Consider the following 19,440-nt stretch of genomic DNA (forward strand, 5'->3'; position numbering starts at 1 on the left):
TTTGATTAAACCAATTTATGATAAGAAGAGGGGTGAATCTTAGTTAAGAATAATAAAATCTAGATCAAACGATATACGAAGTAGACAAGATGAATGACGTTAGATAACAAGTTTGAGTCGATTAAATGCTCATAAATGTAACAACATAAATGCGCAACCAATCTAAGTAAATGCGATCGACACAATCAAAGAAAGTTGCTACCTAATTATTGAGATCTTTCGGAATGCTTCTTTCCTTGATATCAGTGTGGAAAGAAAGAGATATGAGATGACTAAGGGCTCGTTGGATCTTGTCAATATAGAACAACAATGAATACTTGAGTTTTGCAATCAATGAATAAGGCCACTTTAGTATATTCTTTCAGATAAATCTTTTACAAGGTGTTCTTTTGTCTCTTGTCCGGATCCCCTCTTCTTTACTAACTCTTCCTATTTATAAGGGACAATTTCCCAATAGACCTTAAAAAAGTACAACATAAGGAATATTCGAAAAGCATATTCCTACTGTCTCCCTCTAAGTTTAAATTATCGTTAACGTCTTGTTTCGGCTGATTGCTCTTGGTCGTCGTCCTTTGCCACAATGACCATCAGACGTTGTGTTATAGTAACCTTGTTCTAGGGGTGTTCAAAACCGAACCGAAACCAAAAACCGAACCGAAACCGAAGCTTAATGGCTTATTGGTATCGGGTTAACGGTTTAACGGACGAGGAACGAATTGAATTTTTTTTATTAACGGCTTATCGGTTTGGGTCCAGATTATCAATTTTTCTAACGGATAATCCGTTAACCCGTTAAGAATATATATACATATATATATATATATATATATATATATATATAAATTTATTTTTATCCATATATATATTAAATATCAAAAACCCTTCTACTTCCGGTACTCTATCTCTAACGCTTAATTCCTAAATACGTATACTTGGACAGAACCAGCGCCTGATCATGTGAATAAATCCGATGAGGTCACTTGGACAGAACCTGCACCTGATCATATGAACATAAGCCCCGAGCTTGATCATAATAATGGCACCAACAAGAATGGCAACAGGGAAGGGTTGATAAAGACCCTCATCATTGGTATAGTGATGGTGTGTATACTTATTGCTGTGATTGTGGCAATGCATTATCCAGAAAGATTGTTTGCATTCGCTTGGACAATAAATTTTCTGCTTCCTACGGTAAGTTGTGAGTGGAGACTTGCGTGAAACCAGTATATATTCAATTAGGCTGATAAACCGCCCGATAAGAGCTAAACCGATACCAATCCACCCGATATCTTTGTTAGTAAATAAAACTCCTACTTTTTAGGTTTGTCCTAGTCCTTAGGAAGTAGTTTAACATGGTTTTTTGGTTTTTAGGAGAAAACTTTGTGGGGTAGTTCCTAATTTTTAGCTTAAGTTTGCTATGTTTTTCTGTTATAAAAAGACTGCAGTTGCAGCATTGTAGTTAATCAGTCAAGCAATTTCTTTTTCACGTCTATTGCCTCTTTCTCTGCTCTATTTTTCACTTATAAATCTTCATCCTTTTCTGATCAGTTTTCTATCAGTGGTATCAGAGCAAGGTTAGATCCAGAAAAAACATAAACCCGTGAGAGAGAGAGTTTACCCAAAAACAAAAAAATTGTTCTTCATCTATGGCTTCAGAGAGCAATTTTGTGCAAGAAGCTATTCCCCGTTTTGATGGTCACTATGACCACTGGAGTATGCTGATGGAGAATTTCCTACGGTCAAAAGAGTATTGGCCAATTGTTGAAGACAGCATTAAAGCACCAGCAGTAGGCGAAAAGATGCTCAAAAGACTGAGTTTGAAGCAAGAAAGTTGAAAGATTTAAAGGCAAAAAATTATCTCTTTCAGGCTATTGAGCGTCCCATCTTGGAAACCATTTTTTGCAAAGAAACTTCCAAGGATATATGGGATTCCATGAAGAAAAAGTATCAAGGCTCTACAAGAGTGAAGCGAGCACAGCTTCAAGCCTTGAGGAGGGACTTTGAAACCTTGCAGATGAAGGAAGGAGAATCCGTAACCAACTACTGTGCTAGAACCATGAAGATATGCAACAAGATGCGATTCCATGGTGAGAACATGGGCAACGTCGTAATAGTGGAAAAGATATTGCACTCTCTGACACTAAAATATGATTATGTCGTTTGCTCCATTGAGGAGTCAAAAGACATGGATGTCTTATCACTTGACGAATTGCAGAGCTCCTTATTGGTGCATGGGCAGAAGATGAACCGTAGTTCAACTTCTGATGAGCAGGCTTTGAAGGCTTCTACTTTTATTTCTTCTTCCAATTCCAGAGGAAGGGGTAGAGGTAGAGGTCGAGGCAGAAGAAGAAGAGATCATGGAGATAGAGATTCCTGTAGGAATTTCAAAGCAAATAATGATCAATCTCAAGGCAAAGACAGAGGTCGAGATTATGACAAATCCAAGATAGAGTGCTATAGATGTCATAAATTTGGTCATTACGTATCTGAATGTTATACTATCTAGGCTGCCTAATGACAAAGAAAAGGAAGAGAAGTCCAATTACGCGGAGAACAAGGAAGGTGAGACCTTGTTGATGGCAATTCAAGTAGAGAAGGAAACCGAGCGAGATGTTTGGTATTTAGACACAGGCTGCACTAATCACATGATTGGAAGTAAGTCTTGCTTTTCTTACTTAAATGAAGGCTTCCGTTCTAAAGTTAGTTTTGGTGATTGTTCTATTGTGGATGCAACGGGAAAAGGTGACATCAAGATCAAAACCAAGAATGGTTTTGTGGAAACAATCTCTAATGTGTTATATGTTCCTGATTTGAAAAGCAACTTACTGAGTGTTGGTCAGTTGCAAGAGAAAGGTTATGTCATCACTATTAAGAAGGGTGAGTGTAAATTTATGACCCCGTGAGAGGAGCTATAGCAATAGTTCAGATGAGTTCCAACAGATTATTTTCGATAAAGATTGATAGTATTCAATCTTGTTTGATGACGGAAGTGAAGAATCCCTCATGGTTGTGGCATTTTCGTTATGGTCATTTGAGTTTTGGAGGATTGAAGATACTTCAGGAGAAGAACATGGTCACAGGTCTTCCTCAAATTACTGCTCCTTCTCAAATTTGTGAACAATGTGTTGTTGTTGGCAAACAACACCGATCTCAATTCCCGAAAGGCAAATCATGGCGATCAAAGCATGTTTTGGAGTTGGTTCACTCTGACATATGTGGGCCAATAAGACCAATCTCTATTGGAGGCAAAAGGTATTTTATTACCTTCATTGACGATTATTCTAGAAAGACTTGGGTGTATTTTCTGCGGGAAAAAATAGAGGCTTTTAATGTATTTAAAAGCTTCAAAGCTAATGTGGAGAATGAGACAGGAAAGACCATCAAGAGCTTCCGAATAGACCGTGGAGGCGAATATTGCTCTAAGGCATTTGAAGAATTTTGTTGGACTCATGGCATTCGAAAAGAGCTCACAACGGCATATATACCATAACAAAATGGTGTATCGGAGAGGAAGAATAGAACCATTCTCAACATGGTTCAAAGCTTGCTAGCTCGAGGAAAAGTTCCAAAGATATTCTGGCCAGAAGTAGTAAATTGGAGTATTCATATTTTGAATAGAAGTCCAACATTTGATGTTCAAAACATGACTCCAAAGGAGGCTTGGAGTGGAAGGAAACCTGCTGTAGATCATTTTAAAACTTTTGGTTGCGTTGGCTATGCACATATCCCAGACGAGAAGAGGAAGAAGCTTGATGACAAAAGCGAGAAGTATGTCTTTCTTGGTGTTAGCGACGCATCCAAGGCATACAAGTTGTTCAATCCATTGACAAAGAAGGTTGTGACCAGCAGAGATGTTATTTTTTATGAAGAAAACTCTTGGGATTAGAATATGCAGCAGTCTATTCCAATCTTAATTGATAATGAAGTCGAAGAAGCAACAACAATACCCGAAAATTCTGAAAATTCTAATCCAGCAGCGGCTGAAATTTCACCCTTAGCTTTGGAAGAAATTGATGCACCAGATGAGTCTCTTCGTCGTGCTCGCAAAAGGCCCGTGTGGATGATAGATTATGAGCTAATAGGAATTGATGTAAATGAAGATGATTTTTCCTACTTTACATTGTTTGCAGATAGTGATCCTACAACTTTTGAAAATACTATCAAAGAGGATAAATGGAGGAAAGCTATGGATGACGAAATTGATGCTATTGAAAGAAATGGCACCTGGGAGCTATCAGATCTTCCAAAAGGGCACAAAACTATTGGTGTGAAGTGGGTATTCAAGACAAAGCTGAAAGAAGATGGTGAATTGACAAGTATAAGGCACGCTTAGTGGCTAAAGGATACAAACAAGAATATGGAATTGACTACACAGAATTATTTGCTCCGGTTGCAAGACACGATACAATCAGATTGGTGATTGCATTAGCGGCACAGAATTCTTGGCCTATTTTCCAATTAGATGTCAAATCGACATTTTTGTATGGGCACTTGGAAGAACAGGTATTTGTAGAACAACCTCCTGGTTATATAAAAATTGGAAATGAGCATAAGGTGTACAAGTTGAAAAAGGCTCTTTACGAACTAAAACAAGCGCCGCGAGCTTGGTATAGTCGTATTGAGGCATACTTTCTAAAAGTTGGTTTTCTGAAATGCCCATATGAACACTCTCTTTTTGTTAAAACTAGAGAATCTGGAAAAATACTCATTGTGTGTTTATATGTCGATGATCTTATATTTACTGGGAATGATAGTATCATGTTTGCCGATTTCAAGAAGTCTATGATGGATGAGTTTGAAATGTCCGATCTTGGCAAGATGCATTACTTTCTTGGATTAGAAGTAGTACAATCTGATGATGGAATATTTGTTTCCTAAAAGAAGTATGTACGAGAAATTTTGGACAGGTTCAAGATGCATAATTGCAATCCCGCCAACACTCCAGTTGAGTTTAGCTTGAAGCTATGCAAAGTTGGAAGCGGAAAGAAGGTGGACAGCACATTCTACAAGCAAATTGTAGGTAGTTTGATGTATCTTACTGCTACAAGGCCCGACATCATGTATGCTGTAAGTCTCATAAGCAGATACATGGAGAGCCCAACTGAAATTCACCTGCTAGCTGCTAAGAGAATCCTTCGCTACTTACAGGGAACTAAGGATTTTGTTTTGTTCTACAAGAAGGGTGAAAAATCTGATTTGATTGGTTTTACTGACAGTGATTATGCAGGAGATCAAGACGACAGAAGGAGCACTTCAGGTTATTTTTTTATGTTAGGTACGGGGGCTGTTTCGTGGTCTTCTAAGAAGCAATCAATTGTCACTTTGTCAAGTACCGAAGCTGAATTTGTTGCTGCTACAACTTGTGCTTGTCAAGCTGTTTGGTTAAGGAGAATTCTTGAAGAACTAAAATTCAAACAAGAAAAAGCAACTACAATTTTCTGTGACAACAACTCTGCCATCAAGTTGTCAAAGAATCCGGTGCTACATGGAAGAAGCAAACACATTGACGTGAAGTACTATTTCTTACGAGATCTCAACAATGAAGGAACAATAGAGCTAACATATTGCCAGAGTGAAGAGCAGTTGGCGGATATTTTCACTAAACCTCTCAAGTTACTTTCTTTCCAAAATTTGAGAAGATTGCTGGGACTTTGCACCATGGAAGAACTCAAGAAATTGAAGATAAACTGAAGCTCGAAAGCTTTCAGTTTAAGGGAGGGTGTTAGTAAATAAAACTCCTACTTTTTAGGTTTGTCCTAGTCCTTAGGAAGTAGTTTAACGTGGTTTTTTGGTTTTTACAAGAAAACTTTGTGGGGTAGTTCCTAATTTTTAGCTTAAGTTTGCTATGTTTTTCTGTTATAAAAAGACTGCAGTTGCAGCATTGTAGTTAATCAGTCAAGCAATTTCTTTTTCACGTCTATTGCCTCTTTCTCTGCTCTATTTTTCACTTATAAATCTTCATCCTTTTCTGATCAGTCTTCTATCAATCTTATTGGGTGACTAGCGGATTAATACATTAAGAAGTCGATAACCAATAAGCCAAACCGTTAAGAGTAAATAACTGCCCAATCTAAGCAGCCCTACCTCGTTCCGTACCTTACTTAACAGCTGTCGTTGTTGCCAAATTTGGACCCATACACATATAAGTTCGGAATTTTAATCATTTTAAGTCATTAAATTTTAATTATTCAATAAATTTTAAAAATAAATATAGAATTTAACAAAACTATCGGGTTTGACCGAACCCGTACATGTTGGCGTGCTAGCTCCGTCCCTGCAGGCTTGCCTTAAAAGAACCTTAAAAAAAAACCTTTGACCATTTATAAATTATTGCTATCTAATCTTCTTTTTGCCAGCAAAACTTTTTGAATTGTTGCCTGTTACTTCATGCTTCTGCTTCCAACATTAAATTAACAAGATAAATATCGGCGGAATGTGCACTTTACCTACAACTCCGGAGGATAACGACGAAAATGACATATCTTAACTATATTTTATTCAGAGACAAACGTGATACTCAACGACAAAACATAAAAGTTTAGAATATTCAATTTCTGGGTTAATTAAGGTCATCGTAAAACATCGGAATCAAACTAGCCGTGATAATTGGAAACCATTTGTAATAAAACGTTAAACTACTCGTAATTACCTATGTAGCCAATGAGGCACCGATTTTACCAATTTTATCCAATTGTCAGCGATGCAATAGTCCCGAGGCCCAGTTATGAATTTAATTTTTAAAAACACCTGCAATAACCAGTACGACACTCTATAAAAAGAGAATCTTAAACTTATTGTCAACAAAACAACCAGTCTTTAATTCATATTCATCCAATCCTTGCTTTCAAAGTTCCCAATTTAATTCCACCACTGTTTTATCGTCCCTATATATTGCCAGATTCGATACTCCCATTTTTTTCTTATATTTGATCCGTGTAATCCGAGACCATAGCGTTATGGGTTCTTACGGAGATGAAGAAACTGGAAAAGGGTTACCTAATTCACCTCCAAATAATTCAATTTTCAGGTATAATTCACCACTGGTTCAAGTTGGTTTGATTGGATTGGTATGTTTTTGTTGTCCAGGGATGTTTAATGCACTCTCTGGAATGGGTGGTGGTGGTCAAGTAGACCACACCGCAGCTAACAACGCTAACACTGCTCTCTACACAACTTTTGCCATATTTGGAATTTTGGGTGGTGGCATTTACAACATATTAGGTCCTCAAAAAACTCTATTTGTTGGATGTTCGACTTATATATTGTACGCGGGATCTTTTCTCTACTACAATCACCATAAACATCAGGCTTTCGTCGTAGTTGCTGGTGGTCTTCTTGGTATTGGCGCGGGCCTTTTATGGGCTGCTCAGGGAGCTATTATGACGTCGTATCCGCCACATGATAGGAAAGGTACATATATCTCTATGTTTTGGAGTATTTTTAACATGGGTGGTGTTATTGGCGGACTTATTCCTTTTGTATCGAATTATAATAGAACTACCGCGGCCTCTGTTAATGATGGTACTTATATTGGATTCATGATTTTCATGGCAATTGGAACCTTTCTTTCTTTAGCAATTTTGCATCCTAGTAAGGTTACTAGGAACGATGGTTCCAAGTGTACTAATATAAAGTACTCGAGTGTGTCTGTTGAATTGCTGCAAATACTCAAACTGTTTGGGAATTGGAAAATGTTGTTGATGGTTCCAGCCTCGGTTGCTAGTAACTTTTTTTATACTTATCAGTTCAATAATGTTAACGGGGTATTGTTCAATTTGAGGACTCGAGGTTTGAACAATGTGTTCTATTGGGGTGCACAGATGATCGGTTCAGTGTTCATCGGGTCTATAATGGACTATAGCTTTAAGAGCAGGAGAGCTAGGGGATTGGTTGGTATTATTATTGTTGGCCTGCTTTCGACAGCAATTTGGGGTGGAGGACTCGCGAAACAGCTTAAATATTCCTGCGAAGATGTACCTGATCACATAGTATTACTGGATTTCAAGGATGGTTCTAAATTTGCTGGTCCATTTGTCTTGTATTTTAGTTATGGATTACTTGATGCCATGTTTCAGAGCATGGTTTATTGGGTCATAGGAGCATTGGCCGATGATTCTGAGATTCTCAGCAGGTAAAATTTCATGTACTTAATACTACAAATTCATTAGTCAATGCTTACAAGTTACAAGGAACACAATGTGTTGGTTAAAATTGGATTCGCTATCTGTATTCACAGGTATACTGGCTTCTATAAAGGAATACAAAGTGCAGGAGGAGCCGTTGCTTGGCAAGTTGATTCACGTAACGTGACATTCCTGAACCAGCTTATCGCGAATTGGACGCTAACCACCATTAGTTTTCCCTTACTGATAGCTCTTATACTATTAGCTGTGAAGGATGACAACAAAGAAGAAGAGGGAGCAACTAAGGAGGTTGCGATTCCTTCGAACCATGACATTAGTACTACAGTGGACAAGCCCAATAAGGAGTAGTTCCTACCAGCTATCTTTAGCTTTGTTCACCTGATTTATTATTGGGACAAAACTGTAAAGTGTGGACAATCAACCACAGTATAATTTAGTTCAGTCGCTGCGTAAAATTTCTTAGCTAATGTGTGTTTAATTCTCTTCAGTTTCCAGTAATCATTTTTTCTAATATTCTTACAGCTACAGCAATTTTGATTTTATGCTCTTGCTCTTTTATTTCGCACAAGGAAATGATAAATGTTGGTTTCTTTCCATCTAATACCTCCAAATGGTATGACCTTTCAACAGTTTTCTCAATTTCCTTTCTCTGGAATCTAATACCTGGCGGTTATCTTAAGAAATTAATTTTCAAATACTATATCTAACTTTCAATTTACGTTGCTGGCTCATGCCATTTTATATGAGATATCATTTTTCTTCTGCATTCCCATGGGGTTTTGAAAAATCTAAACACCGGATAAACAGATTATAGTTTTTCAAACGAACTGTACTCCTTCGTATCCTTTTCTGGTTCGAGAATTCCCCCTTCTTCCACTCTACCCGAAAGTAACTAGGACCAATTTAGTCCCATTTTGATGTTCTAATTTAATGCTGTCCATTTTTAATTGTTCAAAGGATAAGATTATTCTCTTTATCAACGACTTCAAGCATAACTAGCTTCCAAACTGTGTGTACAAGGCCCAGAAGCAAACTTATGCATCAATCTGATTTCAGTGTCCATATTGCTGGGTTTTACAGTTTGCTGAGGACTGTGCACTTTGGCAACATGTGATACTTGCCTTGGGATTTCTTTTCTGATTGAATACTGGACAAAATGTCATCAGAGACGGAGCTAGCCTATTAGGTGCGGGTTTTGCCAAATCCGATCACTTTTTCGTATTTATGTTATGAAATTCATTAAATATGTATAAATAGTTAGTAGGTGTTTGGACATGAGAATTGTAAAATTCCAAAAGATGATGAAAAAGATTTCCAAGTGAAAATGGTATTTGAAATTTCGGCAAAGGGTCTAATATGTCCCTCTACTATTAACAGTTGTTTAAAAATGTCTTTCGTTATACTATCGGGTCAAAAAACTCCTTACCGTTATACTATTAAAACAAAAATGCCCATAGAGAGACAGAATAGATACATGGTGTTGATTGAAGGCTCAAGGCCATCTGGTTCTTTTTAATAACCCAAATTGGACCGAATCCGCTCCGACCCACATACTTGACATCCAAATCCAAATCTGGGTTTAATCAGCTCACCATTTTCACCTTTTTCACAACAAATCCAAAAATACCGAGATACTCATTCATATAATCCCAAATTGTAAAAATTGAATCTTTAAGAGGGGTGATTTAGGGAAGTATACCTCATATGTATGGTGGTCATGGAAAGAAGGGCATCTTTTTAGTGTAATTTCGAGCAGGTTTCTGGCAATGTATCCAGCAATTAGTAAAATAATTTTTTGGTGTAATTTCTATCAACTATTATTAACATGAACAGATTTCTAATTAAGGTCATCGATTTTTTTATCAATATGAGCAGCTATCTAAAGGTCACAGGAAAAAAAAAAAGCAAATTCGAGAATTTCAGTGGGACCTGGCTAGGTTTTATTTTCCGGCGAAGTCCAGAAAATGGCAAAACCTCTGATTTTTTTAGATCCCACAAATTGAGAAGCAGAAAAAGAAAATAAGTAGAAGAAAATGAAGGAACGGGGTAAGGCGGTGCTTTTTTTTGTTTTGAAAAAGATAACAAAAGTAAGGCAGTGGTGTTTTGGCCAAGATTTGTAGTGGTGTTGGCTTTGTGATTTTTCTTGTGAGTTTCACCAGTTCCGTTCGCTTATTTGGTGTGGCTTTGCTGTTTGGATGATGAAACACAAAGAAAAAGAAGAAGAGAAGAAGGGAGACCGGGGGGGGGCAATTTAGTGGAGGTTAGTACTATAGGAGGAATTTTCCAGTGAGCTGCCATGTTTTCCGGTGGTTTTGGTGTAAGGTGAGAGAAGAGAAGAGGGTCGTGTCTCGTGGGGTTATTTTAGGGGAGGGGGTTTAGGGTCGGATAACGGGTCGGATAATAGAGGTATTGAGTATTTTAAATTGGGGATGGGTCAATTAAATATGAGAGTGACACGTGTCTATTCCGTCTGTTTAGGGGCATTTTTGTTTAATAGTGTAACGGTAAGGAGTTTTTTGACCCGATAGTATAACGAAGGATATTTTTAAACAATTGTTAATAGTAGAGGGACATACAGACCCTTTACCGTTGAAATTTAGAGTTGTGTTTGGACATAAATTTCAGTTTGGGTTATTTTTGAAGTTTTGTGAGTGGTTTGAGCGAAAATTTTGAAAAACAGTTTTTTGGAATTTTTTAAGTTTTCGAAAATTTCCAAAATGCATCTTCAAGTGAAAATTGGAAATTTTATGAACAAACGCTGGTTTCAAAAAAAGGTAAAAAAATCTTTGGAAAAAGGAAAAAAAAATTTATGTCTAAACGGGCTCTTAATTGCGAACCTAGTAATACGAATTATTGATTCCGTGACAATTTCACAACCTATAAACTTCAAAAGCTTCTGAACGTCATGTCCATTGAGCTGTAGCTGAATCTTAAGAAGATCTTGTTTAGGGTCTGAAAGTCAGCATTATGTTTGCTGACTTTCTCTAATTATGTAGATGGAAATACGGTGAATTTTCTTGAACATACAGTGACGGAACAAGTTTTAACTTGGATACGAAAAACAGGACAATGTGTTGTTACATTATTGTTTTCTCAGAAAGCTTAATGTATGACCGGGTCACTAAATATAACTCGTCAAATTTATGAATCCATAGTAGTAAATTAGATAGACAAATAAGAAGTACAGGACAAACATATAGGAATCTCTTCTTTATTTATTTTTTCTTTTGTTTTACTACATGAGCCACAACAAATAAAAAAAACTAGCAAAACATTCCAATATGATATTATGACAAAATTAGATGCAAAAGAAAATTAACAAGGGATGTAACAATTGTGTTTTGGATTTTTTAATTGTTTATTGAGCAACAGCTTTTGGGGTGTCTTCTACCTCCTTCTTCCCCTCTGCTGGCTGTTCTTTGGGCTCCTCAACTTTGACTTCCTCAGCTGGTTTGGCTGTCTCCTCCTCCTTTGCCTTCACCTCCTCGGCGGTGTTTTTGGCAACTTCCTCAATCTTGGGAGCTTCTGATGCTGGTTCAGAGACGTCTACCAAAGGCTCCTCTTTCTTAGTCTCCTCCCCATCTTTCTTCTCCTGAGATTATTTATAGCAAAAACAAAATTCAAACAATATTATTGCAGTAAGCCTCATCCCTAAATTTAAATTAGTTGGGGCAAAATATATGAATTTGGACGTTATGTTGAGTAATGGTTTCGAACAAAAAAGTGAAAAAGATACATAATGTTAATTTCTTGGCACTTTCTATATTAATTGCCACATTTTGGTTCTCAAAAGTCGGTGTTTCTCCGCTCTAGGGCTTAGTCCAGGGGCAAAGGTTAGGGACTTGTGACTTAGGTCTCAGGTTTGCGCCATGCTTCATGCAATCCAAGCCTAATATTTAAGTGGAGAAGGGTAGATGGGGGGCTATTATTCCCGAGTTTTGAAGGGTGTAGTTGGTCCTAAGGGTCGGCCCCAAACGGATATGTCGGTCATAAAAAAAGTAGGTGATTCTCCAACATGCCATATATTTTAGGCTGGTCAAGATCAGTGCTGAAGTGGATTTGACAAGACATTGGTCCTTATGTTAAAATTAGCTTTAAATTTCGCTTGAAAACCATCAAGTTTCTAGTTTCAAAATAAGCGGTATCCCTTTTTAGAGTCCGGTAGATCAATAGATTTCTATATCCATTCTGCTCTATTTGTGTCGCTTTCATTTCTACAATTAAGAGCAAAAAAATGCAACTAGACACGTTCAATTTTTTTTTTTGGGGGGTGAAATGACAATGATCAAATGATGATTGTATACATACCTGAGGAGCAGGAGTTTCCTGCTCGGATTTCTTGGGGGTGACTGCATGTTCCTCGGCAGGGGCAGGGGCAGGGGCAGGGGCCAAGTCTTTGTCCAAATCCTTAGGTCTGCTCGCACAGGCTCCCATGACTAGTGTCTGAGCTTTGCGAGCTAGGAGGCGATTGAGAAAATATTAGGAATCAAAGGAGAGGGCTGTTTAATTACTTGTGTTTGAAGCTTGAATTTGAGAATGAAGTAAGCAGGTTTTTATAGAAAGGTTGAAGGGATGGCCTAATTTGTTGCTGTATCGTAGAAACATGCGCACCTGTTTTTGTGGACAATCTGTAAACAATTGACCTAAAACTATTATTGCGGAGAATCAGAAAGTGGGAGGCCTCGACGTTGTAGTTCGTTACAAACATGCGTTGAATATTCATTGTCATGGCGGAGAACCTGAGATATGGCAACTGGCACACATCTTAATTCCTAGTCATAACAACTAATTTCTTGTTCCACTTCATATAATATGACAAATACGATATTGTCCATAGTTTTTTTCGACAAAAAAAATAATAATTAATAGCCACTTAGCAGTCTATGTTCTAAATACTAGTTGTAGCTTAGACTAGACAATTCTCAGTTTCTATTGGATGTCACAAGCTGATGCAGACATTCAATACACAATCAGTCAATCGCGCTATTAACATACAAATAAATGTAATATGTAGGAAAAGTAATACTCACTTCTTACTATTAGTCTTCCTACAAGAGACGGTCAAATAAGACTAGAATCGTGTCATTTACAAATCGTCAACAGAAGAGGGTCCTTAGGAATTTGATGAAATATTGAAACGCCTTTTAGGTATTAGGACTAATTAAATATTAATTAAGCAAATTGGACCTCTTGCGTCTTGCAAGAGTAACTGATTAAGATTTATTCGATTGAGTTCATTCTTATTCCCTTTCTTTAATTAAATAATAATTATATTAATGTTAGTCTAAAGATTGTGTTGGCTCTCTAAATGAATTATATGTCTCGCATTTTGCTCTTGTTTAAAGTATGTATATTTTGATATATATCGCCTCGCATTTTGCTCTTGTTTTGATGATGTGAGATGTTTAATATGATGATTTGTGCTAAATTATGGTGTTTCTATGTGTAGGAATCATTCGGATGCAATTTGGGACGAAAGGGCGCGAATTGGAGCGAAATCGGAGCAAAAAGGCAAAAAGTCAATTTTGAGGGCCACAGCCAGCGTGGGGTGCTGGCTGTGGCGCAGTTTCCAGTACTCAAATATTTTGAGCGCCAGGGCCAGCGCCCCATGCTGCCCTGGACGCTCGGGTCGCTAGAGTATCCTATTCCGACTTGGACTCGGTTATTTTCACCCCAAGACGCCTCCAATTGATATAAAAGCCATCCTAAAACCTATTTTGAGAGAAGGACGTTTTTTAGAGGAAAACACAAGCACAGAGCCGCCGTGGAGGCCGGAACTCATCAAGTTCCATCTTTTCTTCCATCAAACTTAGTAATTTTTATATTTCTTTGTATGATTTGTTGTTTGGCTACCATGTCTATGTGCAGCTAGATTTCACGTTCTAGGGTTGTGGTTCTTTCATGACTATTGTTATTTGGATATTGATTTTGATTTCTTAGTTTATCATATTGGTTTATTTATTCAATCCTGCACTTAATTATTTGATTGCTTGATCACCAATTGAATACTATCTACGAATCTAGAGTTGAACTCGAAAGTGGGAATTCTAGATTGCATATAGGCTTGAGTAGAGCAAGTTCTTGAACCTGGGCATCGGGGAACGGATTCGCGGTTAGGATAGACATATACCTAATTGCCTTGCTTGGTTGATTTACAGGAATTATAAATGCGTTCTTGTTGATTCCAACTCCATAGACATATAGGCGTTGGGTTAGCTTGAATAGGCGAGTAAGAACTCGACAGATTCTTATGAGTAATATTAACCCTGTCAACCAATAAACTAGATATATTAGTTAGTCAATTCGATTGAAGAATACAATAGGAATGTTAGATAGCCCATAACCCTAGATTATTTTCATTACATTGATATCATAAAAATCTGCTATTTCTCTGTTCAAAGTTCATTATTTATATTTCTTTATTTAATTAGTTTAGAATCAAATACTTCTAGGTTTAATTCTTGTTTAGATAATTAGGATAGTCTAATTTAGTTAATAGTTAATCACAAGTCCTCGTGGGATCGACATCCGCCTTTTAGTCACTTTATTACTTGACGATTGCGTGCACTTGCGTGTGCGTTTGGCCACAACAAGGTCTATTAGGAGTTTAATTTAGAAAATGAAGTAAGTCATACTAACATAACCTCAGGAAAACTTAGGGTTGCCGTCGTCTTCCTCGTTCTTCGTTCTTCTATTCCTAATCTTATTCAAGTGTTTGGCTAACTTTGGAACGTAAAGTATAATTCCGAAACAACAACATATATAGTTGGGAGTTAGATTAAGAATCATTGCCATGTACCAAACGACCCTCACACTAATTGGGAGGCATAGGTTATGATAGTAATTTGAACTTTTTATTGCAAGTTGAATTCGATGCAAAATAATAAATGGTGTTCAATAGGGAAAACTTATATTGATTTGATGGTATGACTTTGTAATTATAAATCACTTATGGAAAATAAAGCTATCAAAAAAATAAAGTTTTTGCATATTTTTTGTGAAATTTAGGAATAAATTATTGGTAATGGCCAGTGATACTGATAATAGGCTAGATTTATGTAATTTGGCGATTGTTTTACCCCCAGCTTGATTATGTTTCAATGCTATAATATAGTTAAATGATGAAAAATAAGCTCTAATTGTGAATTTCACACGTTGCAGGAGTGAGGAGCTTGTATGAGGCCTTAAAGCTGTGATTGGAGCTACATTGAAGTAAGAAAAAACCCCTAGGAGCTGAGTACGCGAGAAGACGTGAAAAAGAATCGAGGAAATAAAGGCCTGGACTAGCGCGTCCACTAGCGCGACCGCGCTAGTCCAGACGGTTGAGGCAGAATGGTAGGCTACTAGCGCGCCCACGAGCGCGGCCGCGCTAGCCCAGTTCTGGAACATTAATTTTCAGGGGTAAACTTGGAAGTCTGGGGGTAAATTCACTTAACCTATAGAAGGTCAAGCTCGCCCAAGGATTGATTATCAAGGTTTTCATAGTTTAGTGCAAGGAAAAGAGAGGCAAGAGGCAAGGAGGATAATTCAACATCGAGTTCTTCCTTTCTTCCTTTTGTTTTTACGATTTGTGATGAATTTGAATATTGTTGTGATGAATACTAGCATGAGTAGTTAATTCTTTTGTCTAGGGTTTTGATGGAACCTATTGAAGGATGAACTTCTTGATTATGTTAATATAGTTTGCCAGTTTAATCTCTATTTGTTCAACTACGTGCTTGTTGTAGTTAATTGACAGGATCCTCAATTAGCTGTGCCTATTTAGTGTGCATAACTTGGGAGAGAGTGCATATTTAGGTGATTGTTGAACAACACCACTCCCAAAGTATAAGAGGGATCTATAACTGCGGGTTTAAAGGCGAGATTAGGGATAACGAAGCCTTGGGTGCAATCTAAAGTGAGCTGTAATAAACAAAGCCAGCTAGCGTAACTCGGGAGAGAGCGTCTAGTAAATTATCGTAATTACTCGGGAGAGATTTACGGTAAGAGGAGCGCTCATGATTGATAGAGATGATTTGGTGATTCTATGTGAAGCATAACCGGAAGGGATTCCATCAATAGGGGAAATCATAACCTTAGAACCTTCTCTTAATTGTTTATAACTTAATGGTAGTTAGTTTTCAGCTGCTTATTTACTTTCATTCGTAGTTAGTAGAAATACCATCAATTGTTATTCAAAAGTTTGGGAAGTTGATTCCGTGGAATTTAGTAAGTCTAACGAAAGTAATGTATAGGTTAATTCCTTGTGGGTTTGACTCTGGGCTAAATACTCAGATTATATTTGCAACGTCCGCGTGTCCTTTTTATAAGGCATAGTTGGGTGTGATCAAATTTTGGCGCCGTTGCCGGGGAATTAACGGTGTTATTAATTACATTTGAAAGAAATACAAAAATTCTTAGTGTAGTCAGTTTTCTCTATAATCAATCTATACATTGAAATTTTAACGTTTGTTGACTTGGTTGCACAGGTGCATGCCTAGAAACTCAACGAGAACTGGTGAAGTATTCGAAGCTCTATCAGATCCCGAAAAAGTTTTCAAGGCCTTGAACCGGGCCAACCGAAAAAGCAAACATCAACAAACAATTGAACAACCCGGACCGAACATGGGAGATCACGAAAACAATCCACCGGCACCTCCTGTGCCAGAGGCTGCTCTCTATGACTGGGCACAACCCACAGCTGAAAATCTGGCCCCAACGATTGTAGTCCCGCAGATACAGGTTGAATCATTCCAAATCACGAATAACATGGTGCACTTGTTGCAAAACAAGGGACTATTTTCGGGGTCACAAGTCGAAGATCCTCAGCATCACTTGAAGAATTTCCTGTCAATATGCAAAACCCAAAGGCAGCCCAACGTAACTCAGGAAGCAATCAAGTTGTTGTTGTTCCCATTCTCAGTGACAGGAGCTGCCCAGACCTGGCTAAACTCACTCCCCATAAATTCTATAACAACTTGGGAGGAGTTAGTTAAACAATTCCACAACAAGTTCAACCCACCCAACAAGACTGCTCAACAAATTGATGAAATTTTGAGTTTTAAACAGAGACCAATGGATATACTGCATGAAACATGGGAATGCTTTAAGGGGATGCTGGTTGTATGTCCACACCATGGTGTCCCAGATCTGATGTTGGGACAGCGGTTTTACATGTGATTGTCAGATAGCGTGAAGAACATAGTTAATGCTTCAGCTGATGGAGCATTTCTGAGCAAAACATGGAGAGAAGGCCAGAGTCTGCTTGACAAGATGGCACAGAATTTGGGATGGATAACCAGGAATGCACCTATTACCCCAGTGGTTCACTCAGTGCCTTTAGATCCATCTAACTCTATGGCTGAAAATATGGCCACCTTATTGACACAGATAAGTATACTCACCAAAAAGGTGGAAGAGTCAGGGCAGAAGCAGCAGGTACACATCGTAGACACTACCAATGGGGGCTTGTGCACATCTTGCATTAGTCAGCCAATTGGTAACCAGTGGAATGCAGAACATGATCATCATCACTACCCTGAAGACATGAATTATGTGTCTAATTATGGAGGCCAGAGACAGGGGGGTCAAAATTGGGGTCAGCAGCAGCAGCCATACAGGCCAGGCCAGCCACAATTCAACAATGGAAACATGGGAGGTATGTGACCCCCTAATAATACGGCACCTTATCAAAGGCCACAGGGATACAACAATCAGAATCAGCAGTAGGGGTACCAGCCTCCTCAGCAGCAGCATGGTGGACGGCAGGAAGATGGGTTTGCTAGACTTGAGACAATGATGCAGCAGGTTATTGGGTCTAATGCAAAAATTAGTGAGAGAGTAGATGCACATGATTCAGCGATCAAGAATATTGAAGTGCAGATGGGCCAAATTTCGATGTCTCTGAACAATCGTCCTCATGGGACACTACCTGCAGACACCCAGATAAATCCAAAAGATCAAAGGCCCGAAGCAGCTGATGGCGGTGAGTCTACGTAATGGTAGAGATTTGGATGTAGAGCAAGAGAGGGCTCGAGAAGCCAGACAGGCTGAGACACTCATACCAGTGCCTATTGAGCTGGATGAGTCAACGAAAGTGACAGAGGTGACAGTCCAGCCTGCCCAGGAAGAAAATAGCACTCAGATTGAGACCGAGAAAGAAGGTGAGACAGCCAAGGAGCCAGTAGGTTATGTGGCAGCTGATAAAGATCAATCCCAAATGATTGGGAAGAAGAGACCTCCTACACCCTTCCCTCAGAGGCTGGCTAAGTACCAAAAGGAGGAGCAATACAAGAAGTTCTTTGAGATGCTGAAACAAATCCAGGTAAATATACCATTGATTGATGCTTTGAAAAAGATGCCTGGGTATGCAAAAATGATGAAGGACTTAATGTCCCGAAAATTTGATTTCCAAGACTTGGCCACAGTTACTCTTACTCAGACCTGTAGTGCAGTGGTGACTAGACCAATTGCGGAAAGCTGTCTGACCCAGGAAGCTTTACAATTCCATGCACTATTGGTAATTTTGCTTTTGCTAAGGCACTGTGTGATCTAGGGGCCAGCATTAATCTTATGCCCTTGGCAATTTATAAGAGGCTGGGTATTGGAAGAGCTAGACCCACCTCTATGTTGTTGCAGCTGGCTGACAGGACTGTGAAACGACCCTCTGGCATCTTGGATAATGTGTTGATTCAGGTAGGGAAATTTGTGTTCCCTGCAGATTTTGTGATCTTAGACTGTAAAGTGGATGAAGAGATTCCCATAATTTTGGGAAGGCCGTTCTTGGCCACAAAAGAGAGAGATGGTCCACCTAAATGGCAGTCTTACACTCCTTACAGTTACTGCAAGAGTTGTTGTGCTGTGCACATCTAACAAACTAGATAAGATAATGAACAAGTAATGTGGAGTCAGGTCCAAGGAACTCATACCTGAGATGGGCGGTGCAGTGGCTTCAACTCAGCTTTGGTGGTTTCTTCGATGGATGGCTTGGCTGGAGGAGTTTCTCTATTTTCCAAGTGCAAGGGTTCAAATTCCAAGAGTTCTATCCCAGAACCCTCTACCCTCTACGCCAAATACCCATTTGCTGCCAGTTCTTCTCTATTAACCCTCATCTAATTCATCAGAACATGCAGCAAGGGGATCCTCAATAGTCAGCATCTCATCATCAATCTCTACGATTACATCCATGGCATCAATAAGAGAGCAATTGGCGAATTCACTTGGTCGCCTCATAAGATTTCTGCACATTGAATGTTATTTCTTCATCGTTCAATCTCATTCTTGAGCTCCCCAGTCTCACAACGAGAGCTCTTCGCCT

The 19,440-nt window shown here is 38.5% G+C and overlaps 2 protein-coding genes across 2 annotated transcripts; one reads left to right on the forward strand and one right to left on the reverse strand.

Annotated features, from left to right (window-relative positions):
* Positions 6,703-8,686, forward strand: LOC109231029 (UNC93-like protein 1). Its single transcript, XM_019396554.1, has 2 exons — positions 6,703-8,131; positions 8,237-8,686. Exons 1-2 carry the CDS (start codon positions 6,957-6,959, stop codon positions 8,490-8,492), a joined length of 1,431 nt encoding a protein of 476 aa, XP_019252099.1. The 5' UTR covers positions 6,703-6,956; the 3' UTR covers positions 8,493-8,686.
* On the reverse strand, positions 11,327-12,679 carry LOC109231030 (translation initiation factor IF-2). The gene is made up of 2 exons (XM_019396555.1): positions 12,453-12,679; positions 11,327-11,736 (listed from the first exon to the last, which is right to left on the reverse strand). The coding sequence occupies exons 1-2, from the start codon at positions 12,576-12,578 to the stop codon at positions 11,503-11,505; spliced, it is 360 nt and encodes a 119-aa protein (XP_019252100.1). The 5' UTR covers positions 12,579-12,679; the 3' UTR covers positions 11,327-11,502.

The sequence above is a fragment of the Nicotiana attenuata genome, chromosome 8, assembly GCF_001879085.1.
Source record: "Nicotiana attenuata strain UT chromosome 8, NIATTr2, whole genome shotgun sequence".
In the NCBI taxonomy this organism is placed as follows: domain Eukaryota; kingdom Viridiplantae; phylum Streptophyta; class Magnoliopsida; order Solanales; family Solanaceae; genus Nicotiana; species Nicotiana attenuata.

Coding starts and splice junctions, on each gene's coding strand:
- LOC109231029 (XM_019396554.1), top strand. CDS start 6,957: ATGGGTTCTTACGGAGATGAAGAAACTGGAAAAGGGTTACCTAATTCA. Junction 8,132..8,236: donor GATTCTGAGATTCTCAGCAG/GTAAAATTTCAT, acceptor CTGTATTCACAG/GTATACTGGCTTCTATAAAG.
- LOC109231030 (XM_019396555.1), bottom strand. CDS start 12,578: ATGGGAGCCTGTGCGAGCAGACCTAAGGATTTGGACAAAGACTTGGCC. Junction 11,737..12,452: donor AGGAAACTCCTGCTCCTCAG/GTATGTATACAA, acceptor AAATAATCTCAG/GAGAAGAAAGATGGGGAGGA.